Source organism: Madurella fahalii, assembly GCF_045866475.1.
Source record: "Madurella fahalii IFM 68171 DNA, scaffold_1, whole genome shotgun sequence".
Lineage (NCBI taxonomy): Eukaryota > Fungi > Ascomycota > Sordariomycetes > Sordariales > Madurella > Madurella fahalii.
The window spans coordinates 5,486,243-5,499,264 of record NW_027263971.1 but is presented as its reverse complement, the minus strand read 5'-3'; the positions used below and the strand labels follow the sequence as shown (position 1 = coordinate 5,499,264).

General features: G+C 53.9%; 4 protein-coding genes across 4 annotated transcripts; 2 read left to right on the top strand and 2 right to left on the bottom strand.

Annotated features, from left to right (window-relative positions):
- Nucleotides 1–3,910: 3,910 nt before the first annotated feature.
- MFIFM68171_01671 (uncharacterized protein) lies at nt 3,911–5,705 on the bottom strand (the record flags this gene model as incomplete). The annotated part of the gene is made up of 4 exons (XM_071057093.1): nt 3,911–4,598; nt 4,701–4,831; nt 4,929–5,236; nt 5,315–5,705. 4 exons carry the CDS (start codon nt 5,703–5,705, stop codon nt 3,911–3,913), a joined length of 1,518 nt encoding a protein of 505 aa, XP_070913194.1.
- Nucleotides 5,706–6,599: 894 nt separating this feature from the next.
- MFIFM68171_01670 (uncharacterized protein) lies at nt 6,600–7,849 on the top strand (the record flags this gene model as incomplete). The annotated part of the gene is made up of 4 exons (XM_071057092.1): nt 6,600–6,618; nt 6,660–6,765; nt 6,859–7,005; nt 7,087–7,849. The coding sequence occupies 4 exons, from the start codon at nt 6,600–6,602 to the stop codon at nt 7,847–7,849; spliced, it is 1,035 nt and encodes a 344-aa protein (XP_070913193.1).
- Nucleotides 7,850–9,739: 1,890 nt separating this feature from the next.
- On the top strand, nt 9,740–11,494 carry MFIFM68171_01669 (uncharacterized protein; the record flags this gene model as incomplete). The annotated part of the gene is made up of 1 exon (XM_071057091.1): nt 9,740–11,494. The coding sequence occupies one exon, from the start codon at nt 9,740–9,742 to the stop codon at nt 11,492–11,494; it is 1,755 nt and encodes a 584-aa protein (XP_070913192.1).
- A 542-nt stretch (nt 11,495–12,036) lies between these two features.
- MFIFM68171_01668 (uncharacterized protein) lies at nt 12,037–13,011 on the bottom strand (the record flags this gene model as incomplete). Its single annotated transcript, XM_071057090.1, has 2 exons — nt 12,037–12,734; nt 12,795–13,011. 2 exons carry the CDS (start codon nt 13,009–13,011, stop codon nt 12,037–12,039), a joined length of 915 nt encoding a protein of 304 aa, XP_070913191.1.
- Nucleotides 13,012–13,022: the final 11 nt, after the last annotated feature.

The window sequence follows — 13,022 nt, the reverse complement described above, 5'->3', positions numbered from 1 at the left end:
TATGAGTGCTTAAGGGATAATTGGGGGTGGACATGTTTAGTTATTATGGGATTGCCAGCTCGAAAGTATGCGATTTTCCTGAGTTTACTAGTTGAGAATATATTCAGAATCTATTCGTAACACTTATTGCGTGCATATACAGTGGTGACGGGGGGTCTCTTTTAGGGTCCCAAAATTCCGACCCGTGTGCTGTACCGTTCTTCGTACTCGTACTGACTCGTAATGATTTCGGCTCGAAAACTGGGGTAATTAGCTTTAACTCTCACAGCCGTGTGTGCTGTGAGAATGTGGGCTCGGGAACGATATAAGATCAATTCCCGTGGCCAATACGGCGGCATATTTTCAAAGCTTTCGTCCGTCCCTTCATGGGTGGTTTAATTACGCATCAGCACATGTTTGGAGACTGGTGGTAACCGTACTTGAGGGCCGGGGAATCAGCTGGGAAGCAGGGTATATTAAGCAGAAGGCTACGAAACTGAAGTGTCGGCACCTACCAGAAGTGAGTGGTATGAGGGCGATGTGCATAATGGAAACACGCTGAATTGAAGGCCCGTTAGTTTCCTCCGCCCTCCGGCAGAGCAGCAGATAGGTATCTACTTTACCTACACGTCCCCGGATTCACACACGCCATAGGACCTCTTTGTACCTAACCTTGCTGGAAATAACGTGGTTGATAAGCGAGCGCGCAAAACAAGCGAGCGCGCACTTTCACCACCTCAATTGAACCATCGTACAAGATCGCAAATATCTTCACAACAAAACATGCGCCGTGTACGTAATGAGGCACAAATACAGCTTGCCCTTCAAGCTATGGAGCGCGACAAGACTCTTCGCCTTACAGTAGCTGCAGCCAACTACAAGGTACCTCGAAGGTCACTTGAGCGGCGTTTGAAGGGAACACCTCCTCGAGCAGATACTATCCCTAACAATCGGAATCTCGACCCCATTGAAGAGCAGGTTATCGTACGGAGCATTCTTGACCTGTACGAGCAAGGATTTTCGCCAGGGTATAATATGGTAGAAGATATGGCCAACTTGTTGCGTGCGACGTGTGGCGCGTCACGCGTTGGAAAACGCTGGGCTTCGAACTTTGTACGGCGACAACTAGAGCTCAAAATGCGTTGGACGCGTCTATACGATTACTAAAGGGCCTTATACGAGGATCTAGAGGTAATCGGTACGTGGTTTAACCTCGTTTGCAATATAATCGCGAAATATAGGATCGTCGAGTCGGATATCTGGAACTTTGATGAGACTGGGTTTCTGATAGGCCAGATCTCACCTACCCTTGTTGTTACCTCGTCCGAAGGCCGTAGAAGGGTCAAGAAGATCCAACCTAGTAATCGGGAATGGGCGACGGTGATCCAGGCTATACAATCGGGTAGGGATGTTATCCCTCTGTATATGGTCGTTGCAGGCAAAGTTTACCTTAAAAGTTGGTATCGCAACAGCCCTTTTCTACCCGAATAGGTCGTTGATCTTTCAGAAACTAGTTGGACGAATAATAAGATCGGTCTCAAATAGATCAAGCACTTTAACCAATATACTCGCTATCGTACGATAGGTGGAAAGCGGCTCCTAATCCTCGATGGACATAAGAGCTACTATTCGGTCGGATTTGAGAATTACTGCAAAGAAAACAACATCATCACACTTTACATGCCTACGCATTCATCTCATCTACTCCAACCACTTAATATCGGGTATTTTAGTGTGTTGAAGCGGGCGTACGGCAAGGAAATCGAGACGTTGATGCGCAACCACATTCACTACATTACCAAGCCGGAGTTCTTTCTCGCCTTCTTCAACGCATTTGGAGTAACATTTAAACCCGAAAACGTATAAGGAGGTTTCCGAGGGGCAGGCCTTATTCCATTCGATCCGGAAAAGGTGATATCCAAACTGGATATCAAGCTTCGGACACCAATACCTACTGGTCCCCCTGAGGCATTGTACGACAGTTGGGTCTCTAAGACGCTACAGAATGTTACCGAGGCCTCTCTACAATCAACATATATCAAAGATCGCATTACCAGGCATCAAGGCAGCTCACCGACCCCAATTATTCAGGCTCTCGATCAAATTGTGAAGGGTACAACGAAGGTTATATATGAAGTGGTGTTGATGAAGGCTCGTGTACGAGAGCTTGAGGAGGCGAATGCAGCTTTGAGCAAACGCCGGAGAGCTAAAAAAAGTCATATCCGGAAAGGAGGAGCACTGACTATGCAGGATGCAACCGATATTCTAGCTCAAAGGGATGCGAATGCCTTGGTAGAGCAGGAAAGGCGGTCGGGGGGTGGTCGTACGAGGAGCAATGCGTCAGGTTTACGGCACTGTGGCAACTGCGGCAAAACAGGACATAACTCTCGTACGTGCCAGGAAGATGCGCAAATGGATGAGGAATCGGATTCTGAGTAGTTTTAATTGATCTTTCCCTTTGTAGTGTTAGTATATCGTGCGATGGTTCAATTGAGGTGGTGAAAGTGCGCGCTCGCTTGTTTTGCGCGCTCGCTTATCAACCACGTTATGGCAAATAAAACCCCGATAGCCCGAGGGGGGGGGGGATGCCGAGGCGGGAACCGCTTAGTAACTTAAAAGCGGACTTGCCATCATAACCTCCTCCAGGACGGCCATTTTGAAGCCAGAATGGTTTGACCTATCGTTATCGACGTCGTATACACTAGACGGCGATGAGCTCGCTTGGATTTTGGAGTGGTTGAACTGTGCACAAGATGCGGTCCCGAATCTCCCGTTGTTTACTTTAAGCAACCCATCGAGTGCATACCGTACGTAAGGTACAGTACCTAATCTAAAAGCGAAACGGTGATGCAATACCTTACCTTACTGTACAGCCAGTGGGGCCGAAAGGCACGACGGGTCCAGCTCGGCAGACGTGCACGATTGGAGGCGTAATTAGCACTAATCGTTAGCATTGTCGACATTGTTCAGTGTTCTCGTTTGGGGTATGGTAAGTTCGTCAGGTAAACTAGTGGAGTGGATGGAGTTGTTGAAAGAAATCCATTCAAGTTGAAGCCTCCCCAATTGAGACCCCGCTCTGATCGTGTGATTGCGTCACGCTGTGGTCATCCCGTTCTCGAGCCGTCATTACCTACTATAAGGTACCTGTAGTTTACCCAGGTACTTGTCTGGTAGAAGGTGAGGCAAGCCCGTTTGAGACCAGAGCTCAATCACATTGCAAAAGAGACGAAAAAAAACCAAATTAAATTGAATAAAACATACTCTGAAGGCTCCGTTCGAAACCTCACTCCAACCTACCGACAATGTGCTATCGATCGATTTGCAGGAACTGCCGTACGTGCCTCGTCCAAACGCCCGGTCCATTCTACCCATACTGACACGTCGCAGACAAAGCTACCTGGGGCGGTTGTGGAAGCCACATCTCGCAAATCATGGACTACATTCCAAAGGACCAGTGGTGTAGCTGCGAGCCACATGTAGAGTGGCACGGGACAATGTATCCGCGCCAGGGAAACTACCATGTCAGCGAGTGAGTGATTGTTTTGGTCTGGAGGATAGTCCGGTGATGCAGTGTTGTTGATTGGACGCAGCGAGACTTTTTCGGACCGCGATATCCTCGAGATGTACAGTGGGGGGCCCGGGTCGTCGTGATGGGAACTATTGCTCTTGCGCCAAGAACCGCCGTTATATTCGAGGCGAGTGTGTACATTTTAATGCAATAAGTGGTGTTGCCCGGTTCCCGGTTCCAATCCGGGTCCCCACGTGAGATTGAGCAGAGACTCGGGAGCATAAGGTAATTACATTAAGTAAACCATCCATCACCCCGTCATTCCCACCTCAGCCCAATGCCTCTATCCCAAGCCCATCTTGAACTTACAGGGCTAGAGCCACGTCCATCGTAAACGCCTCAACATGTTCAAGTAGAATCCCCTCACATGATAATAGCAAACGCGTCGTCAAAGCACTCGTCCCACCTCCCTCCTCCCCGGGCCCAGTAACGCTCCAGCACCCCCTTGGCGACAAGCGGCGACGCTATTCCCTGATCCCGCGACATGTCCGCCAGCTTCTCCCCGATATATCGCTGCACTTCGCCGCTCGCCCTCGACGCCTCCACCCCGGCCACAATCAGCGCCCACGACATGCGCCGCCTGACCCGGGGCGTCGCGATGGCCCTCTCGAGCTGCGCGAACAGGTACCTGGCGTGCCGCGCCCTGGCGAGCTCTAGCTTGGCAGATGACGACGTCTGCTGCGGGTCTGGGAATGCGCCCGAGCTCTGCAGCGAGAGGATGCAGTAGAGCGCCGTAGCGGCGTGGTAGAGGCCGGATATGAGGAGCCAGTCCTCGTGGAAGGATTCTCGGGTGGCCGCGGTCCATTCCTGCGGGGAGAAAGCTTCGATGCGAGCGAGGATGTCGTTTGCGGACCGGGTGGTTCCCGGGGATGGGGGCTGGGAGCGGAGGGCGCTGGTGAGGATGATTTCTTTGACGAGCTCGCCAGGGCAGGACACCATGGGGTAGAAGGTTTCCGTGTAGAATTTATCAATAAGGCCGATCGTCTCCTCGGTGCTGGCGACTTGGAACTGATTGTCTCTGGGGCTGGTAGTGTTGGAAAAGATGCCCACGCTGCCAAAAGGGGTTAGGCACAGTAGTATGTACAACAGGGACTTTTAGATCAGTGTGTGGGTGGGGGTGGGTGGAGGTGATAAATATATGGGGGTTACCGACATGCACAAGGCCATCATGCCCAGACTCATGCCCGGGAGGGTGATAATCTTGGTAAAAGACCCCCGCAGCTCGATCAGGCTCATGAGGCCGTCGACATGGGTTCGCCAGCGAGGTTCTAATGACTGTTGTAACTGCTAACGGTTGGTACATGCTCCCAGTGAAAATGCGATTCGAAGCCATTCTTTTTTTTTTTTTTTTTTTTTTTTTTTTTGATGATGCTTAACTTACCATGGCGAAGAGAAACGTGTAGACGCTAAGAATTGCAAGCATGCCGCCGCGAGATTGCTCATTGCTCACTAGTACATTGATGGCACGGATTGCATGATCACGATGACGGTAGAGCCGTGTCCAGATGGGCTTCACAAGTTCGTTCCGTCCCGGATCTTCTGCCATCTGTATGATCCGGTGGCTGATGGCCGTTGAAACGAGCGTGTGGAGAATCGGAGGGGGTATCTGGTTCACCGCGTACAAGGGCACGATAAAGGCGCTGGGCCCAAGTTGATTATCCACGAGATCCTGATAGATGCGCGAGTTGTCTAGCCCGTCGGGGTGGCTCGCTTAGCGATGCACTCGATCGGGTTTAGGGGTCGGGGACCAGTTTCCGGGGAACGTACAGTAGATCATGGCCTCAAAGACATCATACGTCTCGGTTCGTAGATCGAATGGGCGCAGAAAGTGCAATGCGTCGTCTGCTTGGCTCAAATCTGTTTGGCCGCCACCCTCGAATTCGTCCAGGCCCTTTGTGTGCCCGCCTTGGCTGCTGCCACCGGCTTTGCGGGTGGGCTTGCCCTTCCGAGTGCGCGAGACCACTTGGCCTGGGGCGAGCCATGTCAATGGTTTCTTGTCTGCATATCCGGGGCAGACGATGCGGGCGGCGCGGCACTTGGTGCAAACCGGCTGCGTCCCATCGCAGACGAGGCGGCGGCGGCGGCATTCCCAGCATTGCATTTGCCGGCAGACGGCGGCAGCTTGGGGGTGTGATGGCACTGACGGGTCGGCGGGCATTGTCGTATGTTGTCGACTATTTTCCTTTTTCGTCTGGGGCCAGTAATAATCAGTCGGGCACGCATTCAACCGGAGCTGCCCATGAGGGGCATACTTTAATGATGGGATGCACGGTGCTCCCCGGTCAAGTATAATCGGGGTCCGGATGGCGACGCGACAGAAATGATGGGCATCGAAGCAGCGTGTGTGCCTCAGGGTTCTGCCTCGCGGCAACGGCGAGGAAGTGTAGTGTACCGTACACTGAGTACAACTACAGTGCATTGCCTCCACCGCCCTATGCATGTACAGGGGAGCCAATCCTTCCCGACAACCCAAAACTGGTCTTGGCCGCTCTATTCTCCTGATCGGGAAGGAAATGTACAGGCTTACCGCTTAGCCGACACGTCTTCCGCCACTCTTCGGCCGTCCAATGGAACGAGGAGCGGACCCACGGCAGCGCATCCATCGTTTTCTGCCCTCTCAGCGAGAGCTGCCCGGCGCGATCGACAACCGTCCGGTGATACCGGTATGCCGCATGGATTATTGTGCCTAGCTGATTAGACATCTTAAGCATCCGTCAGTTGCAGGAGACGCAGCGTGGCGCAGCCCGGCAACTGTTGTCATCAAATGTCGCCGCGACTTGGAATTGCCAGATTCGGGTATGAATCATGATGGAGAGACATCGGGCTGTCCCTGCGAAGCCATGAGCGCTTCGTATAAACCCGCCGAGGTGCCCGCGAGGAGCTGCCATTGCTGTTGCCATCATGCACACGCGATTACGAGTTGGCCACGATAGTGTGTAATCTACACGAATTAACAGCACCGGCACTCCGGAACCTTGCACCTCAATTACCTGTCCCGCTCCGCAGTGGTAACGAACTACAAGCTACGAGCTCAGTGTCTTTCTGGCCCGACATGTCTGATGGTCGACTCGGTATGTCATTGGACCGAATTCGAGAGGACCGAGTCTGACAGAGACAGTACCGGGGAGCATCTGGTTCTACGCTCCGAACCAAGGAGCCCCGGTGTTTTTCACGGTAGCATTTGCAGCATCAGGGATCTTTCATCTCTGGCAATGCATGTAAGTCTTTCCGGCCTTCACTTCCTTCCCAGCCTCTCCAGTGTTCCCTTGGAGTTTTGTTCTCACCAGTTGGTCTGACACGTTCGTCTGCAGCCATTACAAATCCTTCTGGGTGACTTTCTATCTGCCCTTTTGCTGCGCCCTCTTCACCGCCGGGTTCGCGCTCCGCGAATACGGCGCCTTCCACTACGACCATGTCTACGTCTACCTCGCTAGTACCCTCCTCGTCTACATGTCTCCGTAAGTTCCCTCATTCCTGGGACAGCCCAGCCAAACTCGGCGCGTCGAGTCTAACCCAACAATTGATAAAAACCACAACAGCCCCATCCTCGAACTAGCAAACTATCACATCCTCGGCCGCACCCTTCATTACCTCCCCTACTTCTCGCCGATCCACCCGGGTCGGGTCCTCAGCACCCTCGGCACGCTCTCGGCCGTGGTCGAGATCCTTAACGCCCTGGGCGTCGCCTACCTCGCGAACCCGACGCTGGCGAGCAGTCGCCGTGAGCTCGGCCACGACCTTCTGCGCGCCTCTCTGGCCCTCCAACTGGCCGTCATCACGCTCTTTTTCACGCTCGCGGGGCTCTTCCACGCGCGGGTCGCCCGGGCCGGCATCGCCGCCCCGCGCGCGCGCGCCGTGCTCCTCACCCTGTACGCCAGCATGGCGCTGATCCTCGCGCGGACCATCTACCGCGGGGCGGAGCACTTTGGCGCGGCCGGCCTCGCTGTCGGGCCCGGGTCCGGCCCCGGGTCCGAGCCCGAGGCGCTGCTGAGCCCCATCATGCGCTACGAGTGGTTCTTCTACGTCTTCGAGGCCGCGCCGATGCTGGTCAACTCGGTCATGTGGAACGTGAGGCACCCCCGGAGGTATCTGCCGCAGAGCTACAAGGTCTATCTCGCGCAGGACGGCTCGACGGAGCTGATGGGCCCCGGCTGGGGCGATAAGAGGAACGTGGTCATGACGTTTGTGGACCCGTTCGGGCTGGTGGCCATGTGCGAGCCCGGGAAGAAAGGGGAGCAGTTCTGGGAGTCGAATGGGTATCACCATCTGCTGAGGGGAAAGGAGCAGAATGAGGGCGTCTGACGGGTTTGACCGGGGAAACTAGTGAGCCTGGGTAAGGGATGGGATCGGAGTACCGGGTTTAAAAGAGAGATTGGGTATTGTTGGAACGCATGTATTGGGATTAGAATTGCGCGGCGTTGCCAGATATTTAGAGTAATTTAGAGGTAATTGGCTATCACATCAGTTTTTTTTTTTTTTTTTTTTTAATTAGTTGTAGTGATGTAGTGAACAGGACTGATGTCCGCGAACGGCGTATGAAGTGTGTTGTGATCTGGCCCGAGAATACTCTGTGCCCGCTTCAGCTTCCTGCCTGGGGTAATCCCTCAGTGAAGGTGCCCTTAAGCGAAAATCATTTACATAGTAACCCATAGCCGCCTACGGGTATTACACGTAGTCGGTGAGGCGATCGGTCGGCTCTTACCATTTCGCCGGGATTCAGAGTAAGCTACTGTGTGGTTCGAACTTTAGAACCCTGGCTTACCTGGAGAATAAGCCGACGTTGCGGCGTGGGATGGCGTGTGGATGCACTGCTTGATGGGTGTGATTGGGCGCAAACAAAAGCAGCGATCGGATGATCAGGGCGATCACGTTCAGCGGATCCGCCCTACCAGGTAACAGCAACCGACGTCCCGGGGCGGCGTTATTTTATTTGAAACAGTTCTCCTCAATGCGCAATCCTGCCCCACACAGGCAGCCGCGTCAGGACTCCAATGGTGCTAACACGGTTTGCGGGGGTTTCATTTGTCATTCTGTTAGTGTATTCTACAAAGTTCCCAGGCAGACTGGCAAACAGGCCCACTGCTGACGTTTGACCATGAACGCTGTCCTTGGCTGTCGGTTTCAGGGGCGCGAGCAACTGCTTGACGAATGATACTAAAGCTGGGTAGAAGCCATCACCCGTAATGGGTCGTCGCGGCTTCGTTCTCTTTTCGCTTTCCCCGGGCTAGTTTTTCGATTCTCTCCACGACCCCTCCAGGGGAGGGCCCCGATTTCCGGTTTGGACTTTATCGTTCTTTTCAAATAACGCTACCACGAAACCTTTAACGCCATGAAGCCATCAATTCAAGTTATCCTCTTCTTCCTGCTTGGCCTGGTTGCCGGCTTGGTCATTCCCACAACCCAATCTCGGACACTGTTCGCAATTGCGGATTTCTACGGCAGAGAAGTAGGTGAACAAATCCCTGGACTACCGAAACAAAGTCGCCAACTTAACAGGCTTGCCACTCGATATTGACCGCCTGCCGGGCCGACGCGGATTGTTGCACTGGCTTGCGATGCGGGACTTACGACGGCGAATCGCTTTGCACTCCGGGAGGCTGAGACGCGATCAAACAACTTCCAAGGCCTGGATGTTTGGGTGTCTGGGGCCTGGGGCCGGCTAGTTCTCTTCTTGTACATACCTGTTCGCTCGGGGAAAGCTCAGGACATCGGCGTCTAGACGGCATTACTGCGTTCAAGAACTGGTTACCCCTAATCAAGGTACCTAGTGGCAATCTCGACGCGGACCTTGCATCCGTAGGAGCCCGAGAAAAAAAAAAAAAAAAAAAAAAAAAGCCTGCATCATCTTCGTCTCCGTTGACAAGGCGCACCAAGGTTCTCAGTACCAGGCCATACTTCGTAGTAAACGGCCTTCGAGAGTTCTTTGTCGTCACTAAGCGGGATGACAGTGCAACAAGCTACCTGTTTCCTCCTAGTAAATGTGTACTGCTCTGCCTCTATTGACTTCCTGTTTTTATATCTTGTACAATGGGATCAGCTGAGAGGCGTGTAACTACTATAACAATGCCGCTTCCTTGTAAGTGACGAACTTGTGAGGGCAGCAGCCCCCGCTCAATCATCACAACTTCTGCATGCCCCTAGTCGTAGGTTCCCCTCTGCCGCTTGCTTTGTCCTGCCGGACATATCTCAGCCATGGATGCCAAAACTCAACAAGGTAGTTCCGTGGGACACTGTCACCAGGAGCGCTATGCCTACATGTTCAAAGCAGGCAAAAGACGCTTCTTGTTTATTCGCAATCTCGGGTCTGGGATAGAGTCTGTGGCTCAGCTGGTTGAGGATCTTGAGTCCGGTGAGGTTCTGGTTCGTAAAGTGACGGTCAGTCGTCTGGTGCAGCCACACACGTCTGACAAAAACTGGCGGCCGAGAGAACCACGCGAGATCAGGATCCTGCAAACCATTCAAAGCACCTTCCAAGCCCCTAAGTCGGGACTACCTTTTTACATTCCGCAGTGTTATGGCCATGAATACATCAAGTCGAACGATACGGACTCCGTGGGCCGACCCAAGCACAGCTCTGTGTCGTATTGGAAGCTGTGCAACGGAGGTTCGATCGCCGAGCAATGGTTCAAACGGGACCGTCACGGCCATATCGAGGGCATCGAAAGGATGCCCCCGGTCCTCGTCGTTGCACGAATGATTCGTCAGGTCCTTAGCACGCTGAATTATATCTACACAGCCAGTTCCAAGCCCCTATACCATCACGACGTTCATTTTGGCAATATCTGGGCCCACTGGACCTCGGAATCGCTGCTTCCCGACTTTTATCTGGGCGACTTTGCCGAGGCTGGCTTTGCCGATGAAAAGCTGGATTATGAATGGGGATACGGAGGCGATGAGTGGCCAGCGAGGCCGGTCCACGACTTGTACAAGTTCTCGCTCAACCTCAAGGTGTTGATGGACTTTCTCGCCGGGGACAATACTGCGATTACAATGCTGAGCTTCCTGTTGAACGCAATAGACGAGGCGATAACCGAGTGGAGACATACAGGCACAGACACGTCCGCACCGCCCGACTTGGTAGATCTGATCAAAACGGCAGAGGGTTTGGAAGAGGTGTGCAGGGAGGGCGGCGTTTCCGACGAGACGCAGTCGGACATCTACCTCGAGTACGTGAGAGAAGAGCGCAAGAGGGCTCTTGACGTGGACCGGGAACAAGCCTTGATTGTCAGAACAAACATGTATGATGCTTTGCATCCACGAGACCCTGAGAAAGTGGTAGTCCCGGGCCCGTTAGCAATCCACGGGCCCTGGCATCTAGTCCGAGCCGATTGGGTCGCGGCAGAGACAGAGAACGTGACCCATCACCGGCCTAACGGAGAATACGGACGATTGACAGCTGGAAATTCGTCAGACACCCAGGTTCACCCAGGAGAAGTACCGCAGTGGATCGAAACAGCCGACAACTTACCCGATATCGGCTGCTCTCATAGACCCTTCTTTGACTCTAGTCCTCTCCGTCAAAGGCCTACTCCGCGCCCCACTGACCGTACGGTAGCAATAGCAGCGGAGCCGCAGTTCTCGCGGAACCAAGGTGGCAGTCAGTCCGAAGGGTTGGCAAATACCGCAAACAACCCCCCAAAAAGGGAAAGCTGGGATGGGGAGCTGGAGGAAATTCTCTTGGAAGACATGCGTCTTCACGACGAGAAATGCAAGAAAGGCACGGCCCGCGTCAGCGAAGAGCTGGTTACATGGGCCGAAAAGGAGCACCACTGCACCCGCCTTACGGACAACCTTGAGAAGCAACGTATCGTCCCCTCTGGGCCTGATCCCTTTACCCCAGCAGCTCCGGTCGTGAACCGCCAGGACGACGTAACGGCAGCGGCAGTGAACAGGACGCTGGGACCCATACCACCCCCGCTCCCACGACGAATCACTAACGATAGTTAGGGTAGGATGTCCTTCGTTACCGTATGGAGAGAGCCACAATCCACCGATGGCGGCTAAGAGGACGAAAATCAGGCGAACTGAGAGTAAGTTTTAATCCCAATAATGAAAATTAAAAGAATTGCGGAGATGGGAGGCTCCGGCAGTAGGGTATAGGGTGTAGGGTGTACGCATTCCGTGCGAAGGTGCTTGCTTCATTTTAATCCATGTTGGGGGGACAAGACTTGTGTACTAAATTATGAGGGAAAAAAAAGGTTCTATAAGACGAGTAAGCGACCAATACCCAATACATAATTAGTGCTAAAATTACACGGACTTGAACGCCTACCCTAGCAGATTCTATGCCAGGATGTGTGGGATGATGCTAGGCGATGTGAGAATGCTATCTGCGCCTGCGGTAGGTACTTTTTCAAACCAATTCATAATTGATGCGGCAAAGGACGGGAGGATAACGAGTTTAATATAAACACAATGAATACAGTGTAATGGGGTACACAACACAACTCCTATCGAGCACAAAGACAACCACCCCGAAACCCTCTTCTTTACCACGACGTATGACCCCCATCAATCACCAAATTATTCCCCGTCATAAAACTGCTCGCCGAGCTGAGAAGGAACAGCACGGCGCCTTTAAACTCGGTCGTCTCGGCCAACCTGCCCATCATATTCTCGCTCTCCCACGTCTCCCGCAGGCCGGGTACCTCCTCGAAGTTCTTCAACACCATGGGCGTCAGGATGTGGCCGGGGCTGATGCAGTTCACCCTGATGCCGCCCGACCCGTCCTCACGCAGGGGGCTCCACTCCATGGCCAGGTTCCGGGCCAGCTGGATGACGGCGGCCTTGCTCGAGTTGTAGACGGGCGACAGCAGGCCCTTATTGGCCACGAGGCCGGACATGCTGGCGATCAGGCAGATGCTCCCGTGCGTCTTGTACTTGAACATCTGGCGGGCCGCCGCCGTGGCCGTCATGAAGACTCCCGTGTAGTTGATGTCGAGCATGCGCGCCACGTCCTCGGCCTTGTAGTCCAGCGCCGGCGTGATCTGCTGCACCCCGGCCGCCGCGACCACGCCGTCGAGCCGCTGGTTCTCGTCGGCGATGGCCGCGATCAGCGACTCGAGGTGCGCCGTGTCCGACACGTCCTGCTGCCGGTAGTGCAGGCTGCCGCCCCACTCGGGCACCACGCGGGATTGCGCCTCGGCCCATTGCTCGTCGGGGTGGTCGGCGCGGTCGAGGGCGTAGACTGCCGGTTTTTGTTTAGAATCATTGCATGGGTGGCATTGTTTGGGCGGTACAAACATACCTTTACCGCCGGCCTCGACAAGCGCCTCGGCCATTGTCAGGCCCAGCCCCTGAGCACCGCCCGTCACGACAAAAACCTTTCCCGCGACATTGAAGTCGCCGAATCGTTTCCGGCCAATGTTCTCGTCTATCCGCGGCTTGTGTGCATTCGAGGGGTGTTCCCGCGGCGCCGGGTTGCGGGGTTTCGTCTGCTCATTCTGCGGCCTTGACGTGTGCATTGCTCGTGCTG